This window comes from Arachis hypogaea, chromosome 17, assembly GCF_003086295.3.
Source record: "Arachis hypogaea cultivar Tifrunner chromosome 17, arahy.Tifrunner.gnm2.J5K5, whole genome shotgun sequence".
Lineage (NCBI taxonomy): Eukaryota > Viridiplantae > Streptophyta > Magnoliopsida > Fabales > Fabaceae > Arachis > Arachis hypogaea.
Genome location: NC_092052.1, coordinates 130,594,305 through 130,613,904, shown reverse-complemented (window position 1 = coordinate 130,613,904; position 19,600 = coordinate 130,594,305). Strand labels below are relative to the sequence as shown.

General features: G+C 32.5%; 1 protein-coding gene across 1 annotated transcript; it reads right to left on the bottom strand.

The window, feature by feature from the left end:
* Positions 1 to 17,112: 17,112 nt before the first annotated feature.
* LOC112763972 (uncharacterized) lies at positions 17,113 to 17,592 on the bottom strand. The gene has a single exon (XM_025809501.1). It carries the CDS (start codon positions 17,590 to 17,592, stop codon positions 17,113 to 17,115), a length of 480 nt encoding a protein of 159 aa, XP_025665286.1.
* Positions 17,593 to 19,600: the final 2,008 nt, after the last annotated feature.

The following is a 19,600-nucleotide window of genomic DNA, read 5'->3' as shown; positions in this document are numbered from 1 at the left end:
AATACAAGTGGGTCTGAGGTAGGGAGCATTCCTACTCCACCAAATGTTGCTGCATCGACACCTTCTGACTCAGCAAAGGGAGGGGAATAAGTGACTAATCCAGCCTCAAGTGATGCTCCTTCTACCGAGATAGAGACACAGACAGGCCAACCAGGTAAAAGAAAGGCTAACAGATCCCCTTCTATTGTTTGGGATCACTTTTAAAAAATGCGGAGGAAACTAAGCTCAATGTAAACATTGCTTGAAATTGTTACAATGTCATAGTCGTAGGGATGTCACCTCTAATCTAAAAAAACACATTGGAACTTGTGCAAAGAACCCAGATAATCATGTTGATAAAAAACAAAAAAATTCTTGTGTTCACAAATTCTAATTTAGATGAGCCACAAGCATTGAAGGTAGTAAGTAGACTTTAACCAGGAGCGGTGTAGGCTTTCACTTTGTAAGATGATAATAATTGATGAACTCCCATTTAAGTTCGTAGAAAATACTAGAGTTAGAGACTTTTGTGGTGAGATGCAACCTCAATTTAAAATCCCGAGTCGTGTGACAGTTGCTAGAGATTGTGTGCAATTGTATGTAGAGGAAAAGACCAAACTTAAGTCCCTTTTTTGAACCATCAAATGATTTCTTTAACTACGGGCACTTGGATGTCTGTTTAAAACATGAATTATATGTGTGTAACTGCTCATTATATTGATGATGGATGGACGTTGAATAAAAAAAATATTATCTTTTAACTTGACTGTTGATCATACTGGTGCTACCATAGGAAAAGCGTTAGAGAAGTGCATGAAAGATTGGGGTATTTGGAAGCTTTGTACTGTAACTATAGATAATGCTAGTGCCAACTTTGTTGCTGTGAATACTTTGGTTAAAATTATGTGAGAATGGAATGGTTATACTATGTTGGGTGGGGAATTTGTCCATTTGAGATGTGCTGCCCATATTTTGAACTTAATTGTTTGCGACGGTTTAAAAAGATTTAAGCTCTTCTATTGCTAGGATAAGAACTTCCTATAAGTTTGTGAAGTCTTCTCCATCTAGATTAGCAACCTTTAGGAGGTGCGCACTTGAGGCAAACATTACTAGTCGTCAAATAATTATTCTTGATGTGCCAACTAGGTGGAATTCTACCTATATGATGTTGGAAGTGGCTGAAAAGTTTGAAAAGGCATTTGCTCGTCTTGCGAGAAAAAAATGCTCATTTTGAGAGATATGTTGACGATGGGGGGCCTCCTAGTGATGAGGATTGGAGTAGAGCTCGTATTTTCATGCGGTTTTTGTAATTTTTTATCATGCAACTCTTTCATTCTCTAGTTCTTTGAATGTCACTTCAAATACTTTTTTTTCATGTATTGTGTAAGATATTATGCATTTTAAATAAATAGATTGTGAGTAATGATTTGGTGTTGCATGGGATGGCATCAGCTATGAAAGCTAAGTTTGATAAGTATTGGGATGATTCTGATCACCGTTACACTTCTTCTCCTTTGACTTCAAGTGACAAAGTCAATAAACCATCTCTAAATTATCTAGTGCTTGTTGCTATTTTTCTTGATCCCCGTTATAAGTTGGAATATATTCAGTTCACTTTGTCTGAGATGTATGGTGAAGGTGAAAAGTCTTTACGGATCTTCAAAAAATTGAAGGATATCATTGCTAAATTGTTTGAGAATATAGCATATGGTATCCACGCCCCCTGAAGATACTCAAGATACTAGCTTTTTTTCAGATACTACACCAAATCCTAGTTTAAACACGAGTGACAATGATAGCATTATGATTGAAGATCCTATGAGCAAGTGGAAACAAACACAAAGGATAAAGTTAAGTGAGCTCAAGAAGAATGAAATGGATAGATATTTGAAAGATGAAGTGGCGAAAGATTTTAGTGGATTTGATATACTAAAGTGGTGCAGAGGAAAGACTCAGAGGTATCGAGTTCTGTCTTGCATGACTAGAGATATATTAGCCATTCCTGTTTCTACTATGGCATCTGAGTCACTTTTTAGCACCAGAGGTCGTATCCTTGACCCTTATCGTAGTGCTTTGAGTCCCACCACTGTAGAGGATTTAATTTGCACTCAAAATTGGTTAAAGCCTACTAAGATTTTGGTTGAGATTGATAAAGGAGATGATGCAGTTGATTCAAGTATATATTGAATTGGTTCATTTATTTTTCATCATTCTTTATTCTTTATTTTATACTATTGGCTTTGACATATTTTGTTGTTGAATTGAATAGAATTTTCTGGAGTTACTAGTGTTGGAGATCCTGAAGTTCAAAGTCAATTACATCCTCCTGAACCATCTTAGGTATTATAACTAAGTACTTGTATTAGTGTATAATAACTTAGACTTTTTTTTTCAATTTATTCTAACATGTTTTACTAATTTTTCAATTGGTATTTTTTAAATATACATGGTTGCTGTTGATGGCTGTTGATTTAAGAAGTGATCAACTTGTTTTATTATTGTTTTATTTTAAGTATTTGCAGATTATTTAGACTTTTAGTGTGTTATAGTGTTGCTATTTTATTTTAAATGAGACTTTTAATATTTTAGTGCTTGTTGTCTTCACTTATTATTGGAAGTGTTTGTTGGAATTTTGGTATTATATTTACTTGTTTGTTAGTTTGTATGTTTTAGTTAATAGTTATTATTCATATATTGTATTATATTATTTTTGTTATTTAGGAAAGGTTTGATTAAAATTATTTTAGGAATAAATAGGTTTAAAAGTGTGAAAGAAACATTTTTATTGAATTTTTTTTACATAAAAATATGATTAAAAGAGAAAGTTCAATTATGCGGATATATCCGATATCCGATCCGACACTAAAAATGCGGATATCATATCCGATTTGATTCGATCTGCGTACACCTCTACAAACCGGGCCCGTAGCCACACATATAAGTGGCAAGTTCAGCCCCTTTCTTCCCCAAAATGCTTAGGGCACGTTGAAGCAAGGTGGGGGTGGGAGGGACACAAGAGCAAGAACAAACCCTTGTTCTTCAATTTCAATTCACCATAACTTCGAATCCGGAGCTCCGATTGTCACACCGTCTGTGGCCACGTAACCACCACGTCGAGCTCTACAAAACCCATCCAACAAAATAGTAAGTGCATTGCTATTTCTTGCTCAGCCCTCTTCTCTTAAATTTCAAAAATTTAGAACTTGAATTTGAGAGATTATGTGATTTTGGTGTTTTAGAATAAAATTAGCTTGAGGAATTGTTGAGTTGTGTCACATAGAATCATGGGCAAGGTAAGAATCCTCAAACTCTTTGTGAAATTATTGAATTAGTAAGCTTTGGTGTTGATTATAGTGATGTAATGTGGAAATAGATTGAAATATGTTGGTTTAAAGTACCATTGGTGGTTGAATTGTTGAATTTGGACCTTGGAGGCTGAATTTTCTGTTTGGTATACGTTTGGAGCCTTGTATGGTTGTGGAACGGTGTATTTTGTGGCGTTTCGAGCTTAGGGAGGACTCGGCCAAGGTATGATTTGGTTTCTCGTAGATAATATATAATGTGTCGTGAAAACTTAGGCTAGTTGACCGTAGGATAGGTTGAATATTGTGAACTTGCTAATGTTAGTAGTTTTGGTGAATATTGAGTTTGTTACAAGTTTGTGATGATGATTGATGAGCCTTTGATGATAGTTGATGAGACTTGATGATTTGATTTGTAATTGTTGATATATTGATGATTGTATTGATGAATTGTGTTGCGTGATTTTAGATTGTTGGGATGAGAGCATGAATATTGAAGATTGATATATTGTGGAAGAAATAAAAATAGTATGGAACTATTTTACATATATTTAGTGTTGTCTTGGGAGTGTGAAACCTTGGTTTAGAAATGTGGTTTTGGTAAAATAGAGGTTTGAAGCTTTTTAGTGAAACTTGATTTTTGGACTAATTTCGGTGGGTCATAACTTTGCTTCTGAATCCTTAATTTTTATCCAACTTGTTTCAAATTAAAATTGGGTCCGTAAAGTTTATGACGTTCGAAGAACGGACAAAAAATAATTTTTAACGAAAAAGTTATGTACGTCGGAAGTTTGGTGTGCAAAAGTGATTTCTGCAAAACTAATAGTTTTTTAACATTTTAAAGGGCATGTTTACACGAACACACAGGCGACGCGAACTCTGGGCTCTGCCCAAACATCCCAAATACGCGAGCGTGTGCATGCGCACGCGAATGAGGGAAGTTGACAAGCTCGCATACGCGGGCAGTTCTACGCGATGCAGGACGGCTTCCCTGTTCGAGGGGTTCGTGTACGCGGACAAGAGTCGCGTACGTGAGATGGGCAAAAGACACCCCTGTGTACGCAAAACATGCCATGCGTACGCAGAATCCCTATTTTTGGGAAAAGAGTATTTTTGTGATTTTAACCTATTTTCTAACTTCTAAACCTCTATAGTTACCTTCAAACGTGCCAAATTTAGTTCCTAAACATAGGAAGAGGGGTAAACTTAGAGAAGGAATTAACTTGGCGGTGAAGAAATGCTTTGAAGTAATGATTTTGTGGTTGAGAATGTGCAGAAATGATGATGATGTTATGAATGATGACAGAATTAATAATGAATGATTGATATTGAATTATTACTTGGCTTATGCACTTTCACTTATTTGAGATACGAATTTTTCTGGGTAGATGCAGTGGCTAGCCACCACTCGCTCCAGGTTGAGACTCGATACTCTATCCACCGTAAGTCGCAAGATGTGACTGGGCACTTTAATGCCCGGAAATTCCCCCAATGAGATGGAATTTGATGATTGATATATTATATGCATAGACTATTGGTGATGCGTGCACGAAGAAACTGTCCAGGGTAGCTACCGGACATGTCGTGTTTGGCTATATAACTAGATGATATTATCAGCCATAAGGCATGCATACATCATATCTATTTGTCTATTTTATTTGAGTGTGCATTACTTGGGTTTGCCTAATTGATTAACTATGCCTAAATGCTATATGTTCTACCTGTTGTACTTGCATTCTTTCTGTATTTCTTTGTCTGTATTGTATGTCCATGCAACTGAGAGATTCCTTGTTTGGCAGAAGAGTGATGAAGGTAGTTCCACTGGTGTTTCGGAGGATCGAAGGAGACAGAAAATGAAGTGTTAAGTTAGGTTAGGCTTAGAACATAAACACCTTAGATAACCTACACCATTTATGGATTAGAACAATTCTTTAAGTTTAATTCTGAGTGTCGGAGTTTTAAGATTGCCTTTGACTTTTTCGGGACCTTATATATTATATATGCTGACACCATTACCATACTGAGAACCCCTTGTTCTCATTCCATACATATATTGTAGGTTGAGAGGCACCTTGCTAAACGTCTGGAGTTTTTTGCTGCAAGCGAAGTTGAGATTGCTGTTTATTTTGTTATAATGTTATATATATATATATATATATATATAGACTCTTCTCCATATATGTTTTATGTTTGATCCTCCTAGAAGCTCTTGTGGAGAAATAGGAACTTACTTTATGTATTTTGGGATGTTTTGGGATGTAAGTATATGTATATATATTCTCCAGCTGGCCTTGGTTTCGCAGGTCAAGTCTGGGACTTGATATTCTATATTTTTGATATTCTGCTCCTTATATATACATATATACTTTTCTTCTTATCCAAGTAACCGTTTACGTGAGCAATACACTTTTCATTTTGCAACTTTTTGCTTAAATTTTTCTTCAAGGCTCCTCGATATGATTCTTCCTTCATAGCTATATACGTATGTCTTTTCTTTTAGAGGTTGTAATACCTTACCACCTCTATTTTACGACTTAAGCATAAAGCTCTGTGCGGTAGGGTGTTACACTAAGAGGGTTGGATCGGATCCAATATCCATAGTTTTTAAGTTTGGATCGGATCGAATTTCGGATATATCCACAAAACATAAAAATATTTTGAAAAATTTATTTTTATTAAAAATATCAATAAAATTCTTTTTTTTCCACTCTTTTAAATATGTTTACTCTTAAATATTATTAAACATACTTTTCTTAAATAATAACAATAAAATAATATAATATATATGATAATTATTAATTGATATAAAACATAAAAATAATATTTACTTATTTATTTATTTATTTTTCAGATTCACGGATAAGCGGATATCTACATGGAATTTGTAATCCGATCCTATTAGTGAGCGGATCGGATCGGATCTGATCTAATCCGATAACCTTGCGGATCGGATTAATATCTATAATTTTTGGATCAAATTCAGATAAACATTGCGGATATGCGGGTCAGATCCGATCCATGAACACCCTGATCATATTTGGCCATTGTCAACATCATATATATCCATCTAAAAATTCATATTAAACACTTGCAAAACATATCAATGGCTCATCCATCATCCATTCATCAACATAAACATTCATACTCATCAATCATCATCAAAACAACAATAGAGGTATATTAATCATATATGAAGCATTTTAACTATTCTAACCTTTATCTTTCTTCTTAATCCTTCTAAGTTATTTTCTTAGTCCTTATGATCACCAAAAACCTCTTAAATGAAATTAACACGATTTTTATACGAAGGTCTTATGCCTGAATGGTGTCATATGAAAAAGGAAAAGATTTTTCATCCTTTTGAGCTTGTAATTTGATGTTCTTCTTAGTCCTTTGGAAGTTTCTAGAAATGTCTTGCTATACAAGGAAAGAAATACACGTAATTTTTCTATAGATATGCATAGAGAACCAAATTTATGAAGAGAAGAAAGGACGAAATTCTCTTTAATTACTAACTTTGAGAATTTGGATATGAAAATGAAGAAAAAGATGAAAGGAGTTATATGTTCAAGTTGGTTTCTTGAGAAGACGTCTTAGTCTTGTAAAGATTGAAGATTAAATTATATGAACACAAAACTCTCTAACTTCTCTTTTCCTCTCCTTTAGATTTGGCTATCTTCCTTTTTCTTTTTCTTTTTCTTTCTTTTTGCTTTTTACTCTTAGGTAACTTAGTGAATAATTGTGATGGTGAAATAAAAATGAGAATGGTAAATGGAAGAGAAACCAATGTTAAAAATGAGGGGAGGTAAGGTTGAAATTTTTTTTTCATTTTTTCTTATTTGATGTTATCTCGTTTTTCTTTTTTGACGACCAAGAATAGCAATTTAAACATGTGATGGAATTGAAAAGGGAAAGGTGGCCGAATTATTAGGGAGGAATTTAGATAGAATTTTTAATTTCATTTGCCTTAAATTTGCTATGGATAATCATACAATTTTTTTAAGTTTATTTACCATATGGTGAAATAATTTGTGGTGGAGAAAGAATTGAAAAAGAAAAATGAATGTGAGAATAGAGAAATGTATGGCTATGATTTAATCATAGAGGATAATTATTAAAAGTGGTAATTATTTGATCATTTATTGTTACGGTACCAGATTAGGAAAACAATTATATCAGCACAAATAATATCCGTATTATATGTTATCTTAGCTTTAAATTATTTTTAAAATATTTTGATGAAATTAAACGAATAAAAAAATATTAGTAAAATTTTTTTATTGGATGAATTTGGACTTGGTGGTTAAATGTTATCATTAAAAATCAAAGAGTATTTTTTTATTTTATATAAAAAATAATATTTTAATGAGAATATTTTTTTTATATAGATCTGCCTTAATAATAATAATAATAATAATAATAATAATAATAATAATAATAATAATAATAATAATAATAATAATAATAGAAGTAATAGGGAAGTGTGGTGCAGGGTTGAGAATTCGTGTGATGCTTTCTAAAAGTTGGGAATTAGGAGTGAAATATATTAGGTTAGGTTAGGTGAGATTAGGGTAAGAGAGGTAGTTTAAAAATTTTAAATAATTTTTAGAATTTGAAATTTTTTTTTATTGAAATTTATCTTTTATGATTATAAAATCAGTTTTTTTTTAGAATAAATTTATCAATATTCTGAATATTCACAGCTAAAAAAGGAATAATTTATAAAATAAAAAAGAATTTCTCTTAAATATATATTTACAATTCTCAATGAACATATTAATATTATTTATGACAAACATAAGACATATTGTTTCGGATTTATGTTTATTTAATAATTAGATATATGAAATTCGATGCTGATATTTTTTTATGGTTGAAATATTCTCTACTAGATACAGTGACTAATTTTATGGTTTACTCATAGATATTCTAAATAAATTAGCCAAAAATAATTAAGATTTTTTATGTCGAGAAAAAAAATCAGACTTTCAAGGATTCAAATTATGATTTTGTAAGTAAATTTTATCTACGATTTTACTCACCTTTTAAAAGCATTAAAAAATTCATTTAATAAAAAAATATAAACTTAATATATATATATATATATATATATAAGGCAGGACACAAGGCTCTTGTATGATGCATAAAATAGAAAGATTGAAACAAACATTTCAATATGAGTTGATAATTAGAGAAAGTAAGAAACTTCATACGACTATACTTAATTGAATAAACATTAAAGTAATAATTTAATTAAGTAAAGCGACAACTCCATTTCCCTATCATCAAGGAAAGCCTTTCTTTTCTCTCTACGAAGACTGATATAATGATAGAGAACTGTCCTGTTTACCATTTACATCATTTTTTAGTAGAGAATTCCTTTTAATCCTTATTTTATAATTTTTGTCATAAAAAATAATTTTATATCAATTTTTATATTATAAATAATAAATAAAAATTAAAAATATTTTTTTATTAAATAAAACTAAATTTAGTTTTTATTATGATCTATTTAATTAATTAATTAATTAAAATAATTAAAATTAATGTAGTTATTAATTTTTTAATAATATCACAACAACAACAACAAAGCATTGTCCCACTAAATGGGGTCGGCTACATGAATCAAACAACGCCATTGTATTCTGTCATGTATCATGTCTACAGAGAGACCGTTTACATGTAGATCTCGTTTGACCACCTCATGGATGGTCTTCTTAGGTCTTCCTCTGCCTTTCGCCCTTTGTCCATCTTCCATCTCATCCACCCTCCTGACTGGATGTTCTATCGGTCTTCTTCTCACATGTCCAAACCACCTGAGACGCGATTCAACCATCTTTTCCACAATGGGTGCTACTCCAACTCTCTCCCTTATATCTTCATTCATTATTTTATCCAATCGCGTATGACCACTCATCCATCTCAACATTTTCATCTCTGCCACACTCAGCTTATGTTCGTGCTCCCCTTTAGCCGCCCAACACTCCGTACCATACAGCATAGCCGGTCTTATAGCGGTGCGATAGAATTTACCTTTAAGTTTTTAAGGCACTTTTTTGTCGCATATAAAACCAGATGCACTCCGCCATTTTGACCAACCTGCTTGGATCCTATGATTTACATCATGTTCAATCTCTCCATTATCCTGTATGATGCACTCAAGATACTTAAAACTTTTAACTTTTCGTAGGATGTTTTCTCCAATCTTCACCTCTATATTGGGATTTTCCCTTCTCAAACTGAACTTACATTCCATATATTCCGTCTTGCTACGGCTTATGCGCAGACTATACACTTCTAGAGCTTCTCTCCATAACTCCAACTTCTTGTTTAGGTCTTCCCTTGACTCTCCCATAAGGACGATATCATCGGCAAAAAGCATGCACCATGGCACAGGCTCTTGGATGTGCTCTGTGAGTACTTCCAAGACTAATGTGAAAATGTATGGACTTAAGGATGATCCTTGGTGAAATCCTATACCAATAGGAAATTCCTCTGTCACACCACCTTGAGTCTTCACACTAGTTGTGACCCATCATACATGTCTTTAATTGCCCGAATATATGCGATCCTTACTCTCTTCTTTTCTAAAACCTTCCATAAGACCTCCCTTGGTACCCTATCATACGCTTTTTCCAAATCAATAAACACCATATGTAGATCCCTTTTATTACTACGATACCTCTCCATCATCCTTCTTAATAGGTATATCGCTTCAGTGGTAGATCTGCCTGGCATAAATCCAAATTGGTTCTCTGTTACTGGTGTCTCTTTTCTCAACCTCCGTTCTATCACCCTTTCCCATAACTTCATAGTATGACTCATAAGTTTAATCCTCTATAGTTTTCGCAACTTTGTATATCCCCCTTATTCTTGTAGATAGGTACCAAGGTGCTCTTTCTCCACTCATCAGGCATCTTCTTTGACCTTAAAATCTCATTAAAAAGCATGGTTATCCAGTTGATGCCTTTTTCTCCAAGACCCTTCCAGACTAAAATTTATAAATTAAAAAAAATTCACTATTATAAAAATATTAATATTTTAAAAAAATTTAATAACTTTATAAATAACAACAATATACAATATATAATTCAAGTTTAAACTAATTTACAAAATTATTTAATATAAACAAAAAAAGCATAGTTAAACTCCATAGTTGAAGACACACATTGTGAAATTGTCATATATGTTCAATTAAGTCTTTTTTCAGTTGTCGATATTGCTACCTATTTTAAGTTGGGCATTTTTTAAAAAAAATTGGTATGGTACAAAATCTTTTTCTCCCAATTAAGATTGTGATAAGTCATTTTGGACATCGTCATACTCTAGGCTTTAAGCAAAATTTTTTGCATAAGTGTCTCTTTTATTTTCAACAATTATATCATGCAATATAATACAAGTTCTCATTATGGTTGCAAACTTTTTCTTTTTCTAAATTCGTGTTGGACCACGTATAATTGCAAAGCGTATTTACAACACTCTAAATGCTCGCTTCACATCTTTTTTTGTCCTTCTTGATATTGTGCAAATAACTTGCGTTTCTTTTCTTACAGCCTGTTTGGAAACCTTTAAATATTCTAATTCCATCAAGAAATGAATTCCTAAAGAAATGGAATTCAATTCCATAGTTTGGAACAACTAACTCATTTAATGAGATAGAATTGAATTCCATTGTTTAGAATGACTTGTTGATGAATTACATTATTTCTCTAAGACATTTTTACCCCTCAATAAATATTAAGTATAATTTTATTTATCAATTAAATTAGATAATATAATTATATAAATCACTTATAATTTGATCAAGAATTTAATCAGCAATTTCATCAACAATGAGCAACTACAATACATTGATAGCAAAATTCACTTATAGCAGCAGCAACATTAGCACTAAATCAACAATAACACATTGATCAACGATAAAAATCAAAACATAAATAGCAAAAAAAAAATAGCAGAGGCAGATGCGGAGCAGAACGGAGGAGAAGAGAGGCGCAGTGGAGGAGGCAGCGGAGCAGAAAAGTAAGGAGGCGGCGGCGGCGGAGTAGAAGCAGAAGCAGAAAAAAGAGGAAACCGCCGTGGAGAAGAAGCAAAAGCAGAGAGAACGCCGCAGCGGAGCAGAGTCACGGCAGGTCAAACTTACAACCGACGGATCAGAGCACGCAGAAGTCAGAGAGGAGATGCAACGTGCGACAGCAGTGAGCTTCGATTGAGTCCAGTGAAGAAGAAGAAGACGAAAAGCAGAAGAGATATGGAATATTATAATTTGGACAGGGATATTTTTTATATTGCACAGTTTAAGTGAGATTTAGGTGAGAATTGATTTTGAAATCAGATCAAAGTAGGTCTGATTTGTAAATGGGGGTAAAATGAGAATTGGAATTCTCACCGAAATTCAACTTCATGTTTTTTTTCTATTCCAAAGCAAGGAATAGAATTCAATTCATCTATGATTTCAAATCAGATGCATTCCAAACAGGCTGTTATGGTTTTTATATTAATTTGACAAATATAGCCCATTCGGGATAAATACCTTGCTATACAAGGAAAGAAACATGCATAATTTCTCCATGAATATGCATAGAGAACCAAATTTATGAAGAGAAGAAAGAAGGAAATTCTCTTTACTAACCTTGAGAATTTTGATGTGAAAATGAAGAAGAAGATGGGAGTTGTATGATCAAGTTAGTTTTTTGAGAAGACATCTTAGTCTTGTGAAGATTGAAGATGAAATTGTATGAACACAAAGCTCTCTAACTTCTCTTTTCCTCTCCTTTAGGTTTAGCTATTTCTCTTTCTTTCTTTTTATTTTCACTCTTAGGTAACTTGGTGAATAATTGTGATAGTGAGATAAAAATGAGAATGGTAAGTAAAAGAAAAACCAACCTTAAAAATGAAAACAGATAAGGTTGAAATATTTTTTTCACTTTTTCTTATTTGATATTATCTCATTTTTCTTTCTTTCTAACCAAGAATAACAATTTAATCATATGATGGAATTAAGGTGACTAAATTTTTAGGGAAGAATTTGGATAAAATTTTTAATACATTTGCCTTAAATTTGTCATGGATAATCATACAATTTTTTTAAGTTTATTCACCACATGATAAAATAATTTGTGATGGAGAAAGAATTAAAAAAGGAAAATAAATGTGAGAATAGAGAAATGTGTGGCTATAATTTAATTTTAGAGGATAATTATCAAAAATGGTAATTATTTGATCATTTATTTTTACTGTATCAAATTAGAAAAACAATTATACTAGTACAAATAATATCGGTATCATATGTTATCTTAGCTTTAAAATATCTCTAAAATATTTTTGTAAAGTTAAATAGATCAAGAAATAACGGTAAAAATTATTTATTAGATGAATTTAGATATGATAATTAAATGTCATCATTAAAAACTAAAAAGTATTTTTTTGTCTTATATAAAAATAATATTCTAATGAGAATATTTTTTTATATGGGTCTACCTCATTAAAACGAAGTAAATTGTGATTCTTGACTTTCACAAATTTCAGTCGCAAAAAGTTTAGAAAATTGTTCTATGAAAAATCGGATTTTTACAACAACAACAACAATAATAAAAAAGTGTGGTGCAGGATTGAGAATTCGTGTGATGCTTTTTAAGAATTGAGAATTAAGGATGAAATATGTTAGGTTAGGTTAGTTTAGATTAGGTTAAGAAAGGTAGTTTAAAAATTTAAAATAATTTTTTTGAGTTTAGATTTTTTTTTTTTCTGTCGAAATCCATCTTATGAATATAAAGTCAGTTTTTTTTTATAAATAAATTTATCAACATTCTAAATATTCACGCCTAAAAAAAAAAGTAATTTATAAAATAAAGAATTTCTCTTAAATATATATTTCCAATTGTCAATGAACATATTATTTATGACAAAGATAAGACATTGTTTCGGAGTTATGTTTATTTAATAATTAGATATATGAAATTCAATGCTTACATTTTTTTTATGATTGAAATATTCTCTATTAGATGCAGTGACTAATTTTATGGTTTACTTATAAACATTCTAAATAAATTGGCCAAAAAATTAAGATTTTTTTGTTGTTGAGAAAAAAAATCAAACTTTTAAGGATTTAAATCATGATTTTATAAGTAAATTTTAGGGTTAAATATGATTTTTGTTTTTAAGATATAGGTTAAAAAATTTTTGCGTTTCTAACCTTTTTTTGCATACAAAATCGTCCCTAAAGTTTAAGTTGATTTTAAAATCGTTCTTACTTTAGAGACCAAGATCATATGAAAGTAGCCGGCAGAAGTGGAGACAGAAGTAGATTGTAGACAACTTCTTCTTTTTCTTCTCTTCTTTTCTTTTTCCTGTACAGGTGCAAAAATACTCTTTTTTTTATTTTTTTTATTTTATAATTTTTTTGTTTTGAATAATTTGGTCTAAAATTTAATATTTAAATAAAAAGAACGATTTTAAAATTTAATTTTAAGTCTTAGGGACGATTTTATAATTAAAAAAAATTAAAAACTAACAAATTTTTAGTATGCACTTTAAGAACAAAAATCATACTTTAAGATTAAATTTTATCTACGATTTTGCTCACCTTTTAAAAGCATTAAAAATTTCATTTATTAAAACTTATATATATATATATATATGGGCAATTTATGTAAATAAAATGATTGAGGAAAACGTTTACGCAAATACAACATTGGCAATTTCTAGATGCAAATGCAACAAACGCAACTATATATAATCCGCTACACCCTGCAGCGGAATTTAATTGCACGTAATCCGCTATAGGGTCTCGCGGATTACGTTGAGTGCGAGGTTACACATAAACCGCTACACCCTGTAGCGGTTTATGACTAGATTGCGTTTATGTATAATCTGCTACACCATGTAGCGGATTATGTGTATAGTGGTGTTTTTATGTTAGGGTTTTAAACCCATGATGCATTTAGCACGAATTGATACAAAATACAATCGTCATTCGCAGTAACTCGTACAAAAATACTACAGGTATAATTATACATAACTAATACAGATATAACTGTCACAAGTCGTTAACCCTAACAGAAAATAAATCAGTCATAATTCATACATGGATAACTGTCAGAAATTAAGAGAGTCGGACGCTACTGCTGGTCACCGTCAACATCATGGTCGCCTCCGAATGGACCAAGTAGGTGCGAGCCTGTGCCACATCGAGTCGGTCGCCTAACCCTAGCCGCTCGTCGATCTCCCGGCGGAGCCTCCTGTGCCGCAACTCCAAATGCAGATGGTGGCGTCCCCCCCATCCCGAACCAAGTGTCGTACGGGCTGCCTGCGGGCTCATTCAGGTCGACCGGGAGCTGGGTCTCGGAACCTGGGTCTCAGGCATATCCGCTGGCTGTGGCCTATACTCTGTAGGGTCTGAAGGACCGCTTGGGATCGGGCTCTGGTACTGATGAATGTCGTCACCCCGTATGATCTCAGCAAAATCCGCATAGAACTGGGGTCCACCCAACTGATCGTCCAAATCCATGGTGAAAGAAGTGGTAGCAAGATCGGCTAACAGCTGTGTGCTACACCCATGTAGTACCTGAGAGCTAGAGACGTGGGTAAAAGGTGTACCACCCATAGTAGCCTCCGCGGTGCCACCAGCATGAGTGTCTGTATGGTGCTGACGGGACGATCCTGCCTCATCATCGTGGTGGACGGGAGGTGCTCCTCCACCACGAGCAACTCGTCGTCTAGCAGAAGATCGACGAAGGCGATGATCTGCCTGGCCTCCGTCATCACCAGCAACGTGCTCCTCCTGCATCATGTCGTCTAGCCAGCGCCAGTCGCGATCAGTGGCACGTGTGCCGATGCATCGTCTCCGCTCCAAACGTCTGTTATCCGGCATATCGGACGCTGGAACTCTAGTCGGCGCCTGCGAAGATCCTCTGAGTATAGCATCGTCCAGAACCTGGGTCGGCCTGGGGTCGGCGAAAGCAACTCCTGGTGAAAGAATCCTATGTGCAACTCGGTGCCACCAGTCCAGGTACTCAGGGGATGGACCAGGATCAGGATACAACCGCCGTTCATCCTCCATTCTTCCAAACCACTCAAATATTTCAAAATTTCTCTCCCTTTTCTCTACTTTCTCTCTCTAACTTTTTTCCAAAATAACATCAACTGATTTTCGCTACAGCCTCACGCGGTATATATAGCCACACTACTATACACATAATCCGCTACAGGGCGTAGCGGATTATGTGTAACCTCGTACTCAATGTAATCCGCGAAACCCTATAGCGGATTACGTGCAATTAAATTCCGCTGCAAGGTGTAGCGAATTATATATAATTGCATTTGTTGTATTTACGTCTGGAAATTGACAATGTTATATTTGCGTAAACGTTTTCCTCAATCATTTTATTTGCGTAAATTGCCCTGTATATATATACTTTATACAAGGCATGACAGACACAAGGCTCTTGTATAATGCATAAAATAGAAAGATTCGGAAACAAACATTTCACTGAGTTGATAATTAGAGAAAGTAAGAAACTTCATACGACTATACCTAATTGAATAAACAAAGTAATTAAATAATCTAAGTAAGTAAAGCGATCACTCCCTTTCCCTATCAATCTATCATCAAGGAAAGCCTCTCTTTTCTCTCTACGAAGACTAAGGACATATAATGATGGGGAACTGTTTTATTTACCATTTAATTATTTTTAGTAGAAACTCATTTCAATTTTTATTTTATAATTTATTTGTTATAAAAATATAATTTTACATCAATTTTTGTTCTATAAATAATAAATAAAAACTTAAAATATCTCTCTTTTTTATTAAAAAAACTAAATTTAATTTTTATTATAATTTTATTAATTAATTAATTAAAATAATTAAAATTAATATAATTATTAATTTTTTTAATAATATTACTAAATTTATAAATTAAAAAATAATTCACTATTATAAAAATATTAATATTCCAAAAAAAGTTAATAACTTCATAAATAATAACAATACACAATATATAATTCAAGTTTAAATTAATTTGCAAAATTATTTAATATAAAGAAAATCATAGTTAAACTATATAGTTAATGACACACATTGTAAAATTATCATATGTGTTTAATTAAATCCTCTTTTCGTTGTCGATGCTGCTGTCTATTCTGAAGTTAGACATTTCTTTAGAAAAATTGATAGTACGGTGCAAAATCTTCCTCTTTCAACTGAGGTTGTGATAAGTCATTTTCGACATCGTTATACTCTAGGCCTTGAGCAAAATTTTCTACATAAGTATTTCTTTCATTTTTAACAATTATATTATGTAATATAATACAAGCTCTCATTAATTTGCAAACTTTTGCTTTTTCCCAAAATCGCGATGGACCACGTATAATTACAAAGCGTGCTTGCAACACTCCGAATGCTCGCTCTACGTCTTTTTTTTGTCCTTCTCGGTATCGTGCAAATAACTTGCATTTTTTTTCCTTGTGACTTTGATATTGATTTGACAAATGTGGCACGTTTGGGATAAATACCATCCGCTAAATAGATATCATAGTATAATTATTACCATTAATAGTATAATTTACCTCCGAAGCACGATCATTTAGAATATCGTCGAATACTGGTAAATGATCTAACACGTTGATATCATTATTTGAATTAGAAACTCCAAAAAATGCATATCATATCCAAAGGTCTGAAGATGCTACAACCTCAAGTACTATAATTGCAACCCCACAATAACCACTCATGTACATACCTTTCTACATCTTTGGACAATTTTTTCACATTATCAATGCAAGCAGTCGATACTACCCAACATGCTAGGAAAGCCACGAGCCTCCACCATTTATAGTAGGCGTTGTACATCATTTGAATTTGATTTTCGCAAGTATTCATCATCGAACACTGAAATGACACCTTCAACAAATTTTTTCAAGCATTTAATTATAGTGCTCCCGCTTATGTGCACATAACCATCAACAGCATCAGCTGTTATGCCATACGCTAACATCCATATCGCAGTAGTGTATTTTTGCAGTGGTGACAAGCCTCTTCTCCTAATAGAATCGACCCTCTGTTGGAAATAAATATAGACATTTGAGAGGGTGTCTACTATCCGAAGAAACACATGTATTCTCATTCTAAACTTTCGTCGAAAAATGTCAGCATTATACACCGGCTCATCTGCAAAGTAATCTTTGAAAAGGCGATCATGTCCTGCTTCTCGATCTCTTTTAATCCATCTACGAGGAGTTAGAAAAGATCTTCTCTCGATATTTTTTTCTTCTGACTCATTGAACAAACATTCATCAATCCAATTATCCATGAATGTGTTATTTCACCTTCTTCTTTTATCATACAACGTCTCATTAAACATATCATTAAAATTTCTAGCCATTTATTGAAATATAATTTTTAGTATTTTTTTGCGGTGAGAAATTAGCTTTAAAGTATAGTATGTGATATTTATAAGTCCTCCGCAATAAGTAGCTACTTCTCAACGGCTAATTTTACAACGTCTACTTCATAACGACTAGTTTTGTAACATTTGTGTCATAACGGCTAGTTTTTCTTGCCTACATTAAAACGCTAATTTATAACAACTAGAAAATAGTTAGTTTTGCAATGGTTACTTTCACAAACAACAACATATAATAATATTGATTAATTTTAAAAGTTACATCACAAATCAATAAAACATACTACTTTCCGAAATGGAATAAAAGAAAGTACATCATATATGGATCTACACGATGAAAATAAAATAGACTATCTAACTCTATAAATACAAGGAACCATTAAGTAAATCATTTGTTAATTATTTTCTCACATACAATCTCATGAAGAGCTCATCGTTTTTCACTCATTGTAGAGGTGTCAGCATTAAATATTGCATATCCATTACTCTTTCTTTTCTTAGTCATTCTTTCCATTTTTTTTCCTTTGCATTTATCTCCATTTCTTTAATATATCTCTGAGTTTGTAATTTTTGTTTCTTCATTGCTTCTTGAATTTGTAACTTTTTCTTTTTATTGCCATAATTTTTTTCTATGTTCCCTCTCCTCTTTTCTTTTCTTTTTGCTATCCACTAGTTCCTTTTCTCTAACCTTCTTAATATCTTCCATGAGAGATAATTTTTTAACAATCGATGATTTTTTTTGCTAAGTTTTTCAGATATTTGTATTTTTTTCTCACCCTTTCTCTTGCTCTTCTTTGATCCTTGTCGGCCAAATGAAAGAATCCACACCAGTTTTCTCGGTCAACGATGCTTCTAGATTTAATGATGATGAGTATGCTTCAGTTGCATTGACCTTGATTCTCTTTGAGCCTCCACTTTGTGCTGTAGTTGGTTTCTCCGTTTTTGTTCCATACAAAGCATATTCCAATACCTCTCAAAAGTGAATTTTTGACCATAATTTGTGGAATAGATTTTATAGGCCAACTCCTTTATATTATCAGCGTTCGAGCTACTACTTATGTTTCGACTAGCTTGATTGTAGCAACTAGCAAATTGTGCAACCGCCTTATTAATCTTATACCATTGTTTCTTACATACAACTGCTCCCTTTTTTCATGTCAGCGTTAAATTCTACACAATAGCCGTGGATTCGATTCTAAAATGTTTCGCCCTTTTGGTCAGTACCAACTATAGGATCAGTTGAAATACTCAACCATGCATTAATCAATATTTCATCATCTTTTCATTGCCAGTGTTGATTCCTATCTTGTCTATGATTTTTAATTTCAATATTATTGAGGTTGATAGCATCTAATTCACGAGAGTTGGCAAAATCTGAATATTATAAATTTAGATTAAAATGTATCGAAGTTTGAGGGGATGTATTAGAAGAGCCACCAATACCAAATGAGTCATGTCTCGATGTACTAAATTGAGTTAGAAATCATAAGGATGGTAGAATAACATTTTCGATAGAGGAGTTAAATATGGATGAAAATGGATAATATGGTGTGTGTGAATTTTGATTATATGGTTGGAACACAGAAAATTAATTATTATAAGGAACCTTAAAAATTAAAATTAGGCAAATTTTGTGGATTTAGACTTTCAAATGTATTTGGTAGTGTGAAGTTTTATTTGAAATTTAAGAATTTAAAGGTTGAGATTGTTAGGGATTTGAATTTTGAATATTTTTTTATAAATAATTTAAAAAAGAGTTGAATTTGTTTGGATCCATTTTTTGAACAAAAAAAATATCAAAAGAACTTTAGCTTCAAAAATTTTAGAGGAGATTGAAGAAAATTAGAAAAAATTATGAAAATAGAAGTGTATATGAATAGTATATATAAAGTAATACAATACTAAATTATTAGCA

Coding starts and splice junctions, on each gene's coding strand:
- LOC112763972 (XM_025809501.1), bottom strand. CDS start 17,592: ATGGATAATTGGATTGATGAATGTTTGTTCAATGAGTCAGAAGAAAAA.